Source organism: Protobothrops mucrosquamatus, unplaced genomic scaffold (genome assembly GCF_001527695.2).
Source record: "Protobothrops mucrosquamatus isolate PMUCROS unplaced genomic scaffold, P.Mucros_1.0 scaffold1825, whole genome shotgun sequence".
Taxonomy (NCBI): Eukaryota; Metazoa; Chordata; class Lepidosauria; order Squamata; family Viperidae; genus Protobothrops; species Protobothrops mucrosquamatus.
Window position 1 is genome coordinate 105,868 of NW_015387959.1, and position 13,353 is coordinate 119,220.

The following is a 13,353-nucleotide window of genomic DNA, read 5'->3' on the forward strand; positions in this document are numbered from 1 at the left end:
ACGCAGCAAACATGTTTACTCTTTTATGCAGCAAGATGTAGAATAATTCCTTTTTTAATGAATACCTTCTCTTTTTCTGTATTGACCAATTTCCTGTCATCTCTGTTCTTCAGCTTCCCTGGTGCCTCTGCAGTTGGCAATGAAGAGTGGAAGATAAACAGTTTTCCAGCGCACTCTGCTGCCTATAACAAAAATAGAAAAAAGCAAAAAACAAAATGACCTTTATTCTCCTGCAGATATAAACTTCTGAGATAGAGCCTTATACAGTTCTGTTACTCCAGTATAAACTCTCAGAGACTTTATAAACTAAATAGTCCATTTGTTTAGAGTTTGAACTTCATTTGATACCTTAAAGCTTCACCTCTACTACGAAAAGAAAAGAAAAGAAAAGAAATCTAGTATTCACAAAAAATGAACACAGTAGTATCTGGGTCATGGATGCAATTAAAACTTTCTCTTTCTGTGCATTTGTGTGTAGATACTTTGTGTGTCTGTGCTTTAATCAGGCACACCAGGAAGGTCAAGACTGTCCCAGTGCAAAGTTTAAGGCAGTTAAACTTGAGTGCCTTAGAATGTACTGATGACGTTACCTAATTTGGGTAATGAAATGTCTGCAAGAAAACAACCAAGCTCAGAGAGCACCAAGGACCCCTCATTTCAATCCCCAATTACAAATATTTTCCTTTATTGATTCAGTATAGAACAGTGTTTACTTGAGCCTGGAAAAACAGTATGGGTTTATCTAAAAACTGTTAGAGTGGACCTACAAGTTTAAACATCTTTATAATGAAATTAGCTGAAGTACATCACTATTATAACAAAGTTTATTCAACTGCACTAAAGCTATACTTTACGAGTGGCTTTACAGGCCAGGTCAGGGAAGAAAATTCATAAGAGTTAGTGGGGCTCTATTGTACAGAAGTATAATAAACAGAATCTTGAAAGCCTTCCCAATTTTTCCTCTGTCCTCTCATATACAACTCAGAATTACAGACTTTAAATCAGTTTCTATATTTCCTACTTTCCCAGAGCTAAGATTTCTTGTGCAGTCTCTTTTATCAGTTAATAGCTCTTGAGTTCCTTCACCAATGTTAACGCTGACTCCCTCTACAGATTACCACACTTGGATTAAATAAAGAAGCAAAATAAATTCACAACATTTATTTTACTTCAGAGATACCTTCCTAAAGTACCTGAAATATATAGACATATACTATCCATCACTGATGATTGGGGTTTACTTGGTTCTTTCATGTTATCCACAGAGAAATGAAGAAGCCTATTCTTAAAGAAACCTGTATTTTTATATAAATGTCCACTGAATCATATCAAGGAATGAGATACTAATTGTTTAATATGAAAAATTCAAAAAAAAAAGTCATTTTTGCCTTAATCATAATTACATTCTACTGAGTGTGATTGCCATCTTTCAAAGTACATTATTCATTAGCTGGCCTTCATAAGCAAATTGCATACTAGATAATTATTGGGAATCAAGTGAAGTTAGCATTAATAATACTAAGTTTTCATAATTGTTTTACCATATTTAAGATGAATTAGCACCCAAAACATTCACACTGAATGCACTTTATTGACAGTTTAAATTGTAATTTTTCTTTCCACTACCATACCTTTTCAAACAGACTTTATTATTATTTAAATATCAATTTCCTCTTCCTGGGAAGATGATAAAATACAAAAATGCTGTGATCGTTTGATTTATGTAGCAGAGCATGTGTTACTGAATTTGTTCACAGTTGGCATTGGGAGCAAAAAAACAAAGGAAAATAAATTGAGAGACTAAAAGTCTGCTGAGCCACTGATATCACTTTCATGGTAAATACACACACACACACACACACACACACACACACACACACCATTCCAGATGGATCCCCTTTGAAGTTATGATGTATTCAGTGTATGGAATTTGGTTTTAATGTTCTTGTATATACTGTAAGCTTCCAGTACTCTTGTTCATTTCTTTTAGTCACAACTGATTCCATTTACTATTTATCTGTTTTTAATACAAAATAAACAGTATGTCCAGATATGCAAACATAAATAAATACATACATTCTAATTAAGAGTAAACTAAAATTTTATTTGCATAATTAGATTCCAATCTGGACAACAAATAAACCACATACTTATTTTTAGACATAGGGCAGTGGTGGCGAACCTATGGCACAGGTGCCAGAGGCGGCACTCGGAGCCCTCTCTGTGGGCACACGTGCCGTTGCCCCAGCCTTGCCTCCCCCCACGACCCCCTCCTCTCCAGCAACCCCCTAAAGGAGAGTCACCCCTGAACATGGCCCACGCGCAGCAGCGCGGCCAAGGACATGGTAGCCAGGCAGCATAGACAAGACTCTGCCCTCACACCCCATCGTGCACAGTTGATGCTGCAGGGCGCAGGCAGAGGGCGTGACCGCCATAGCGCTGCTGGGCTGCCTGGGCGATCTGCGGCAGGTCCTGGAGGCGGTGAGTGGCCTTGCGGGCAGGCAGGGCAGGGGATGGGGGGCAGGTGGCGGGGCAGGGGGTGGAGCAGGAACGGGGCCAGTTTTTGGGCATTCGGTCTCTAAAAGGTTCGCCATCACTGACATAGGGGATGATACTTGTTTATCACATCACTGCTCTATCTATCTGAACAATGTCTTGATCAGTTCTTCAGAAATCCTTTCCAGCTTTGAAACTGCAAAGACTAATCTGGAGCCTTTATAGGTAAAGCATACTTATGAAAATAATATGCTGAATATATTTCTATTCTGAAAATAAGCTACACTTATTCAGAAAAAATAGTCATAAAAAAGAAGTGAGATAATTTATTTTTAGAATGTAGAGTGAATTGAAGATGATATGGAAACTGTAAAAAATTGTAGTGCACTAGAGCTGTGCAAAAAATTACTCGAATGGGAAGTAGGAAATTTAGTGTTTGGTAGAACAATTAGGTGAACAGAGTCTGTAGATGAGAACATGTAAGGGGACTACTGCTGCAAATGAGCATGGGAAAAACATTATATAATGTGTATTCAAAGAGTGACAATGGAACATATTGCAGTGAAAGACAGCAAGAAATGGAGCATATTAAAAGGGACAAAGGAAGTTTAGGACTATTGTCACAGGAATAAAAAATGTTTTGAAAATGGGTGAAGAGAGCTAAACAAGAGACCTCCTGCACACAAATGGCATTAAAAATAAAAGTGATGAGATAATGTGGAATGTAACTGAAGAGAATGATAGATGGAATATCTTATAGATTTTGTGTGGGAATTATAAGAACATAAGCAATGCCCCGTTGGATGGACCTCAATCCCATTAAGTTCAGCAGTCTGTTTTTACAGTGGCCAATCAACTGCGCAAAGAAACCCAGTAGTCTCCCAGCGGATGGCCTTCAGAGGCGGTCAAGGTGTCATCAAGTCTAATGCTAATGATCCCATGAGTTCTATGAATTGGTCCACCCCTTTTCTGAAGCCAGCTAAGTTTGTAGATAGCATCATGTTTCACAGTAACAAATTTCAAAGTTTAATTACACACTGGGTAAAAAAGATTTCCTTATGTCACTCCTGATTTTTTTCAGGATTTCATTGGCTGATTTCTGATTCTAGTATTTTGAGAAGGGGAAAATAGCTTCTCCTTGTCATTTTATCCATATTGTGCATAATTTTTGTTCACTCAGTCACGTTCCCTCTTATTTGCTTCTTTCCTAGACTAAAAAGTTCCAAATTTTACAAGCTTTTCTCTTAGGGAAATTACTCCAACCCTTTTCATCATCTTAGTTGCTGTCCTCTGAATCTTCTTCAGCTCCATTATACTTTTTGAGGTGTCACAACCAGAAATACGCACAATAGTGTAAAAAGTATCTGGCTAGATCATATGCACTAGAATGCTGAGAATGCTAATGTATATGTGCAAGTGAAACAATTATGATTTTCTAGAGTAGTTTGTCCGGCTATGTGGCAAAGCCTAGCCAGCTTTGACTAATCTTGAAAAGCTAACCAGGGTCAATCCTGGTTGGTAACTCAATGGAAGACCACCCAAAAATATCAGGATTGTAGGCTAAACCGAATAGTTGAAAGAAACCTGAATAATTATCCTGATGGGAATTTCTGTATTGTCATCAAGAAATACTACAGGGATGCACTACAGCACGGGTATCAAACTTGCGACAACACATTATGTGTCGCAACGTATCGTGACTTTTTTCCCATTGCCGGCAATGGGGTGGGCGTGGTTTTGGCGTGACGCATCCGGCCCACGGCCCGGCAGTTTGACACCCTTGCACTAAAGGGATGAAACTGTGCTCAACTCATGAGATTTTATCCCTTTTTAAATAAATTTTAAACATTTACTTATGTTTACCTTTTGACTGCTATTAGGAAAAATAGCATGCATGAAGCAGCTTCCAGATATAGTAAAAAATTCTACTGATAGAAAACTGCAGGAGGTTTTATGTTGATCAATATTTTTCAAGGAGAGCTTTTCATAGCTTAGTGAGGCTCTATGGCGTAAAGGAGTCTAACCTTGAGTGCTTCCATGCCTGCTTGAATCACAGGAGCAAAGACTGTCTCACTCTCATTTGTATCTCCAAACATCTCAGGAATCTGGTCCAGCAAGCTAGAGAAAAGAAGAAAAATTGGTTGTTCAAAAGATTGGACTAGACAGAAGAAACAGTCCTTCTCCAGTCTGGTGCTCTCAAACTACAACTTTCATAATAAAAATCTAGCTTGTCTATTATGGGACTTACTGTATCTTCAATTAAAGTGTTTACGAAGGCCAGGAAATTTTAACATCCATTTTTCCCATTATCAGTCTTTTCAAAACTAGTGCATGTTTTTTTTTACAAATATAATCCCTGCTTAGATATTAATATGAGAAAAATGTATAAAATATATGCTTACTTATTTATAACAGATTGTGATTCTTGGAAGTTGACAAGGAAGCCATCCAACAAAGGTACAAACACTTCACTGACGTCAGTGACTACCATCATTTGAGGTTGTGCAAGAGTACTTTTTACATTGAAGAAGTGAAGGATTTTATTGTAAGTGACAAATCCAACCCGAATTGTTGAAACATCTTGCTCCTCTCTTGAAAACAAAAAGTTTTGGAAAACACAGTTGCAGGTAGTTCTTCACACTGTTGTTATTTCATCTTACCCAAACATTTAGATTTTATCTGAACATATTAGATAAAAAACTATAGCCACACATATGCATAGGATCTTTCAGTGAATCCATTTCTGTACAGATATATGAGGTAGAATCTGGGTCTGAGTTAGAAAGAATAAATCAGCTATGGGGAACACTGACTGACTTTCAAAGCAAGAGTTGGGTTACAGACACCCAATGTTTTTATTTCTAAAGGTAACTATATAAATCATGTATACCTAAGAAGTATTTTTAATTATTTTGTTTTAATTAAAACTACCTTTAAAAAAACCAAGTTAGATTGGATAAGTAGCCTGGTGGACACCAAAGACATGAGCATTGGTACCTCTAGGAACTATTCTGGATCACTGTTATAATAGTCCCAAGGCACTTCTTTCTTCAACCCACTTATCTTACTATCTTCTAAACAATGTTCTGACTGACAAAACAGTAGCAGAATCTCCTTAATTCAGACTCAAACCCCTCGTGGCTTTATGGGGAGGGACATGCAGCTTTCTTGCTCATAACATGGAAGTTATTTGCTTTTAGATCTGGACTTTCCTGCTGGCTTCCCACCCAAGCTCTATTCAGCTGCAAGGCTACTTTGCTTTTGGGATTTGGCAAATGTGACCTTGAGCCTGTTATGTTGGCTTAACAAAGAGAGAGAAAGAGGGAGGCAGGGGGATGGAATCCAAACAAATTATAAACATGTAGCAGTTTGGTTTTTTTTTATTACATTAAATAGGGCAGGGGATTGAAGATGACAATATGATGTGCATAATTACAGAAATGAAAGCAGAAGGAAAGCAAACAGATAATTCATTGATCAAGACCTTTACCCCTTAGTTGTTTCTAAATTTAAAATATTACTAATTTTGCTGAATATTTATTACACTTTTTTCTTACTTTGGAAGTCTGTTCAGTACAGTTTTTAGTTCTTCACAAATGAGCTTAACAAGACCATTTTTTATGTTATTGTACGACACATCGATCATAAAAATATAGGCTGGTGGCTGAGGAGGCTTGTTGTTCTATGAAGAAGGAGGGAAAAAGCAACAGTAGTAGGACAAATGAGATTATTTTTCCAAGGTTCTCAAACCAACCATGAAATACTTCAAATGCTACATTACTACTATTACTATTACTATTACTATTATTATACTACTACTATTACTATTACATACAGTATTTATAGCTAATTTAAGTCTCACTCTCTTCTGATATTAAGATTCATTTCAGTGAAAGTATTGCAAAATTATAAAATCCAAGCACTATATATTGGACTAATTTTCTACCAATTATCTTTTATTTATTATTCTCTGGTCACACTCTTCTTTGGCATGAAATTTATAATTATGCAGCTAGTGCATGAAAATATGATCTAACCACCTAACATTTCAAGCTGCACTGTGGCATCATTAAAAGTCAAGCATATCCTTTGACTGCTAAGTGACTAATGCAGAAGAAAAAGGGATGGGGGATTTTCATCAAGATGATGGTGCAAGATGAAAAGATACTGTATAAACACTATGATGTGTAACATGGGGAGACAGAATACATGCTTACTTAAAAAGGGATGTAATTTTCACTGCATTCCGTTTGCACTTCCATAATATCACCTTGTTTAAGTTACAAGGCACAAGGGACTAAAGGGTAAGAAAATACATTTATGATAAAATCCCTGTTCCTCCTCCTACATATGGAATGTTCTCATATATTTATTCACTTTTATATGTTCTATATGTGCATGTATAAATGTTCCCTACAGTCTGGAGTTGTGAAATGTTCTCATGTTCTACAATTTTACTTCATTCTGAGAGCAGTATCTTATGAACTTAAAGTACTAATAATATTAATCAAAAGTTTAAGCAGGCAAAAATGTGTTTGTCAGGTCTTCTCTGAAGAAAACACTCAGCATTAAGACAATTTATGAGAAACTCTTGAGGATATCAGCTATCCACTGCAAGCACTCATAAGTCATCTTTGCTCCAGGAACATAAAAATGATAAATAACATTCCCTCTGTTCCAATTCAACACAGATTATTCTGGGAAGTCAAATATAAAGTTAGAAAAGACTCCCTTATTTCCTCTTTCAAATAATGATCCTGAACTCTTAGCAGGAGTAGAATGCTTTAATAAAACTACTTCCTGTGCCCTAAGTAATTCATAAAGCTCGTCTTTACATTCATAGGTTAATTGCTGAAAATAAACAACAAGCCAATAAGAATGCAACTCCAAGTAATTGCAACATAAGCCATGTTAACAATAATGATGTTTCTTCTCCTTTCAGTTGTAGAGAAAACGATGTCAGCACATCACTCAGAGAAATAAGGGAACTGCAGAAATTTACGAGGAGATCTGAGTTTTTAAAAGCTTTTCTACCCAATTTCCAAACATAAAGCACCTATCTGTATATTAAATTCTACCTATATATTTATTATCATGGGTAATATTTCTACTGTCGTTGACATCTACATATTTATCATCAATAAACACCTCATATATTGAGGTGGAGTATTCAAATATCTTCCTTCAAATTATAAATTCTCTACACTAGTGAGAAAGCTTTCAACATGAAATATCAGTTATAAAAGAAGTATGGACAATTGGTCATTCAGCTTAACTATGAACACTTTTACAAACTGGGCAGAAAAAAAACAATCCTACAAAGCTTTATCCATGAGGATTATCCAGAAATACATGCAAGTTCAACACATAGACTGTAAAATGATAGGTTGAGGAGAATTTAAAGGTCATCTGATCCACTCTTTGCTCGGTGGAGGATTCATTACTGCATCTCTAACAGAAAACTATCCAGAATTTATTTGAAGACTTCAAGCAAATGAGAACATTCCACTTCATATGGCAGCCTGTTCCACTGACTGACAATTCTATATTGTCTCTTATTCTATATCTATTGTCTCTTATTCTATATCTCTTCCTAATGGGCTGGGCTGGTTTTAGTCTAAGGTTAAGGCTGAGTAGGCACTGTCACAGGATTATAAAACTTAAGGGGGGGGCAATGCCACCCCTTCTTCGAAATCATTCTAAAAATCTAAATCTTCACTTCAGTGCAAGGTGGCACTATCAAACAATATAGCTATTGCCATATACTTTTGAACTGGCATTTCAATGGCTTTTTTTCTAGATTCTTCACTATCTTAGTAGCCCTACTCTATACTTTCTCCAACTAGTCACAGTCCTATCTGAACTGAGGTGCCCAGAACTGAACGCTGAGCAGAGCTGAACAATCATTTACATTGATCTTGACCATATGGCCCTTTTTACGGCACCCAACATAGCATTTGACTCTTAGCAGCCACATCACACAGGTTGCTCATATTAACTTTTTGACTCATGTGGTCAAAATGGAGAACCAGACCCTTTACAGATGTGCTTTGAAACATCAGAGATTCCAAGACAAATCAATGGGGGAACTGAGCTTACCAGGTTATCAGGTTACAGGTATAGTGGCTATATTCAATAAAAAATGGATAAACCTGGTTAGTTTTAAGCCCAATTAGGTTTTATGAGACTTAATGTACTCTATAAAGTGAGTCAATTTATAATAGTGTTCTGTGCAAATACAAAAAAACCCCTAAAAGAACCAATTTGGCAATCATAGTAAGCATGTAACATGAGCAGATTAATTATACAGCTGTAAAAAACTAAAAATATGGATTTTTTTCCTCAAAAGAAATTTCTTAGGGGAAAAATAGGAAAATTGTATTATATTAACATAATTTACCATATTTATTTTTATTTGGATTGTATTTCATATTGCTCTGGGTGTAGATTTTAATTTTAAAGAAAGAAGTAAGGCTGCACTCTTTCTACAGATATAATCTGTAAATCTCCCTGATTTAGCACATGTCACAATTTTTTCCATGCTGAATCAGACTTACCTTGCAATAATCTAAGGTAGCAACATACTCATATGATCCAAGTGATAGCTCTGGCCTTTCATAGTGGTCTATTCTTCTACCAATGTGATCCAGATGTTGAAAATAAAATGGAGGAACTAAAAAAAGAGGGGGGATTACTTTCTCTTTTAGTTCAACAGAAATAACCACATAAAAACTTGGAATATTGTTCTGAAAGTGATAATACCTGCCATGCAATAGATTTTACATGAAAGGAGCAGTGTTGCAAGGGATGGAATTCTTTGTATTGGTTTTGCTTTACAACAATTGTTGGCGAAGATGAAACCTCTTCTAATACAAGTTCACATTTCCAACCAAATATATCCCCCTTAAAGAAATTTCTTTTACTTGTCTCATCCATATTCTTTCTGTCAATCTAATCACACAACTTATAGTTTTAGGATTTGAGAGTTTCAGTCTGTCAATATGCTGTCTATCCACTGAGGTACACATTACACAAGCAAACCCATATCTTTGATGTTACTTCATTTTACATTGTTTTTCCTCTGACCACTTACGTGAAGTTTCTTACTGGCCATGTCATGAAGTACATGAAGTTTCTTACTGGCCATGTTTTTCCTCTGACCACTTACATGAAGTTTCTTACTGGCCATTTACACACTTACAATAGCCATTGCAGCAGCTTTCAGTATGGTAATTGCATTTCTTTTAGAATATGCCAAAGTGCAAAGGGAGGGAAGAAGAAAAAAACTGGGGAGGGCTAGAATTGTCAATAAAAGTATTGGAAAAGGACTGATCCTGACAAAGAGATTTTTGTTCACTGTGGGAAAAGCAAAGAGGGGCTGCCTCTACATTTTTGCTTATCTGGTGCAATTAGAGTTTAAGGATTTGAAAAGAAAAAGGGCATTCCTTAGATCTGTCCTTGAGGAAAAGCAGCTTGCTGGCAGTAGACAGCAACTGGGGGGGGGGGGATCAGCACACCGCCAAGATGCAAAAAATATAGTGGAACAATTAATCTTACATTGTATTATTTCATGTGTGTAAGTAACACAGATAAATAATGGCTGTGAAAATGCAGCGGCTCTCAGATCTCACTGTTCACTGTAGAAACATCTGACCTCCTCCAACATTCATAAAATACACATTAGTGCACACTCTGTTTTTCTGTTATGAACCCAGCAAATACTTTGCACAAGTCAGAACCATACTTTGGAGTACAAATGTATCACCTGTATCTCACTCCTTAGCTGTTAAGTGGGAAGCTTGTTAAGTGGAACTAAACTCACTATTATTTTACTATGGCCATCATTTTCTCCACAAGATTGGAGAAAATGAAAAGGCTTGTTCTCCTGCTTATGATGAAAATCAGAGTGCAAAAAACAGCATAACAAAAAGGATATTTCGGGCATGCAAACAACTCTGGTTGTAAATGGCAACATCAGTCTAAATGTTTGATAGCTCACTGTTATATACATTTGTGAGAACTTTCTGCTGAATAAACAGTCCCAGCAGCCAACTGCCTTCCCTTTCTTTCCAGAGATTAAGCTTTGAGGCAAATAAGAGTTGGCATAAGTCTTTTAAGGTTCATGTTTCACAGCTGAAAAGATTACTGTATTAGGGAAAGCTTTGTGGCACTTTGATCCAGCTGAGGAAATCCAACTAGATGCAAGCATCTTGAAAAAGGCATTCTAGCAAAGCCTTGGGACTCAGCCAGACGCTCAGGAACTTGTATTTATGAGTCACATGCAGTTGTACTTGCACAAATATGGCATGGCATCTACTGTTCAAAGCAACTCCAGTCATAGTAAAATTAATTGATGTTTTAAGCATGGTAGTCCTCTGATATAAAGTGAGGCAAAGTCCTTAATATTTATTTTTCTAAATGGTTCAAAAATGTATTTAAGTCTATATAGAAAACAGTTTGATTTAATTATAATAATACCTTTCCTTCTCTGCTTGCCTATTTTAATGAAATGTACACAGAACATAAAATTCACAGCTATTATTTTACAGAAGTGATCTTATAGAAAAATTCAAGTACTTTTCTAAAAATAAAAGATTAACTGTTCTTGCTGTTCTTTGTTGAGCATACCCAGTACATGTATCTATATATCTTAGGGAAAGCCTTTGAATCTTTTCTATGCATGTCAAAATGGAACATTCTGCTTGTATATGGAAGCAGTTACAAACGTTTCTAGCTTATCTTTAAGGGTTGTTTTAATCTTCATAGAAAACAACAGATAAGCTGTTTTGTGTTTTGTCTTTTCAATATGAAATATTTCCACATAATTCCTAGAGCAAAGACGGAGTGACTCTATTGCACATTTTCAACTGCCAGAATAATACAAGGCTTTGAAAAGTCTACCTTCAATCAGGCAATGCTGGAATCTTTTCAGTGGACAAATTCAAAATTTCAGTTCATATGAAGTGAAATGTTTAAGCAAAATACCAATTCATTCTGGCAGGATACAGATTCTTACTTCAGGATTGCAATTTTATACCTACATGTCTTGTGGTAATCCACAAGTATACACTTTTGGAAAATCTAGCATAAGATTTGACTATAATGTGTATTTTCTTATTGGAATAGAAATAAAAAGACGCTGAGAAGAGAATAGGGCAGAGACTGGAAAACGTTCAGCAGAGTTTTCCAATGGCCCTTACTTGAGTAGAAGATTAGCATGCACATCTAATCTTCATTTCCTTTGGTCTTTTTTAATTGATCTTTCCTTCATTCTCTGGAACCACAGAGTTGGAAAGGGCCAATTATGTCATCATGTCCAACCCTGTACTCAATTCATGAAGCCAAATTAAGAATCCCTGAAATATATTATCCAGCCTACATTTGAACAAATAATAAATGCAAAAGTAGTTCTTTGGTCAGGGATGCTCCATTTTAAAGACAATTGCAAAAATCAGAAATAGTCATAATTTGCAAGCAATAGCTTTATTCAAAAGACAAGAACTGCATTAAAATATATTTAACCATCTTTGCTCTTCAGCATTATCCCTGGAAACAGAACTGAGATACACAAATTCATCTATGCTAGATGAGATTTCCATATAAGTGACACATTTTTTAAGAAACAGTATTTCCATTTGGAATAAAGTGAAAGAAAGGTGTTCCAGGTGTCTTCTTTTTAATTAACTATTTTAAAAATTCCTTTAGGGAATGAGTTTTCTATAATTTCAAAAATGACAACCAGAAAACCAATGCTACTTACCATCATTCACACAGTTACAAAATCCACACTGATATTTTCTTCCTCCCTCAATGAACTGCACGAAGGGGCACATGTAAGCTTTGCATCGATTGCATCGAATTGGTCCATTTTCCCCATGGTTTACCAGATAAAGTGGTGTCTGCAGGGATTTAAAAAAAAAATGGTGATGCAAATTGAATAGGTCAGTATCCTGGCTATAGTTAGTTACACCTGAAGGGTCACTGGTTTCATATTAATATGAGGGAGCTTTTAAACTACCAGTTTTCTTAATGAATTTGAATCCTGTATGCTTTCTTCGGCATAGTACTTTTAATGTTTAGTAATTTACAGTACTGCTCTTGTTGATTAATTGAATCAATATGAAATATAACTGCATGCATCAATACTTCACAATGTAAAAGTAGCTTTAAAGTAGCTTTAAAAACACTTACATTATCCTTAACTAACACAAATCATATATCGCTCAAGCTTTTCTTATGGGAGAGTTCAGTACAAATCTTTCCCACTAAAATGAATGGGATTTGAAAGCACTTAATTTTGGGCTGAATCTATCTACTGTAAACAAAAATTAGAGCAATTAATTGTATATAATTGCATAGTATAACAAAGTGACAACATTTATTCGTAAATAAGTACCATAGTAATGACAAGGTTTTTATTAAGAAGGTGCAATGTACTTATGAATATATAAATAGCAATAACCATAGCACTTAAGATTTATATACCACTTCATAGTGCTTTATTGCACTTTCTGAGTAGTTTACAAATGTCAGCATATTGCCTCCACAAATATGGGCCCTCATTTTACCAACCTCAGAAGGATGGAAGGCTGAGTTGACCTTGAGCTGGACTGGACAGAGTTAGCCTGCAATTAGCATTCTAACCACTGTGTCACAACAGCGCCTAAATATTTTGTCAATATAATCTTTAATACATTACACGCACAAGGAACAGTAAAATCTTATTTCAATAGATTAATTTGAGGAAGAGAATGTTCATTATTCAGAAATATCTTAACAGAAATCCTAATTAATAGGGATAAAGTGGTTGAGGGAGTGGAAGTTGGAGGAACTTTGGGGGAGAGTGACTATGTCATA

The 13,353-nt window shown here is 35.8% G+C and overlaps 1 protein-coding gene across 1 annotated transcript in view; it reads right to left on the bottom strand.

Annotated features, from left to right (window-relative positions):
* Nucleotides 1-13,353, bottom strand: part of SEC24D (SEC24 homolog D, COPII coat complex component) — a 53,166-nt gene that overhangs the window by 15,134 nt on the left and 24,679 nt on the right. The window contains exons 8-13 of the mRNA XM_015823289.1: nt 12,257-12,395; nt 9,054-9,169; nt 6,054-6,178; nt 4,899-5,087; nt 4,521-4,614; nt 66-182 (exon numbers count right to left, since the gene is read on the bottom strand). Of these exons, the coding sequence (XP_015678775.1) occupies nt 66-182; nt 4,521-4,614; nt 4,899-5,087; nt 6,054-6,178; nt 9,054-9,169; nt 12,257-12,395 (780 nt within the window). The remainder of the gene's footprint in view (nt 1-65; nt 183-4,520; nt 4,615-4,898; nt 5,088-6,053; nt 6,179-9,053; nt 9,170-12,256; nt 12,396-13,353) is intronic.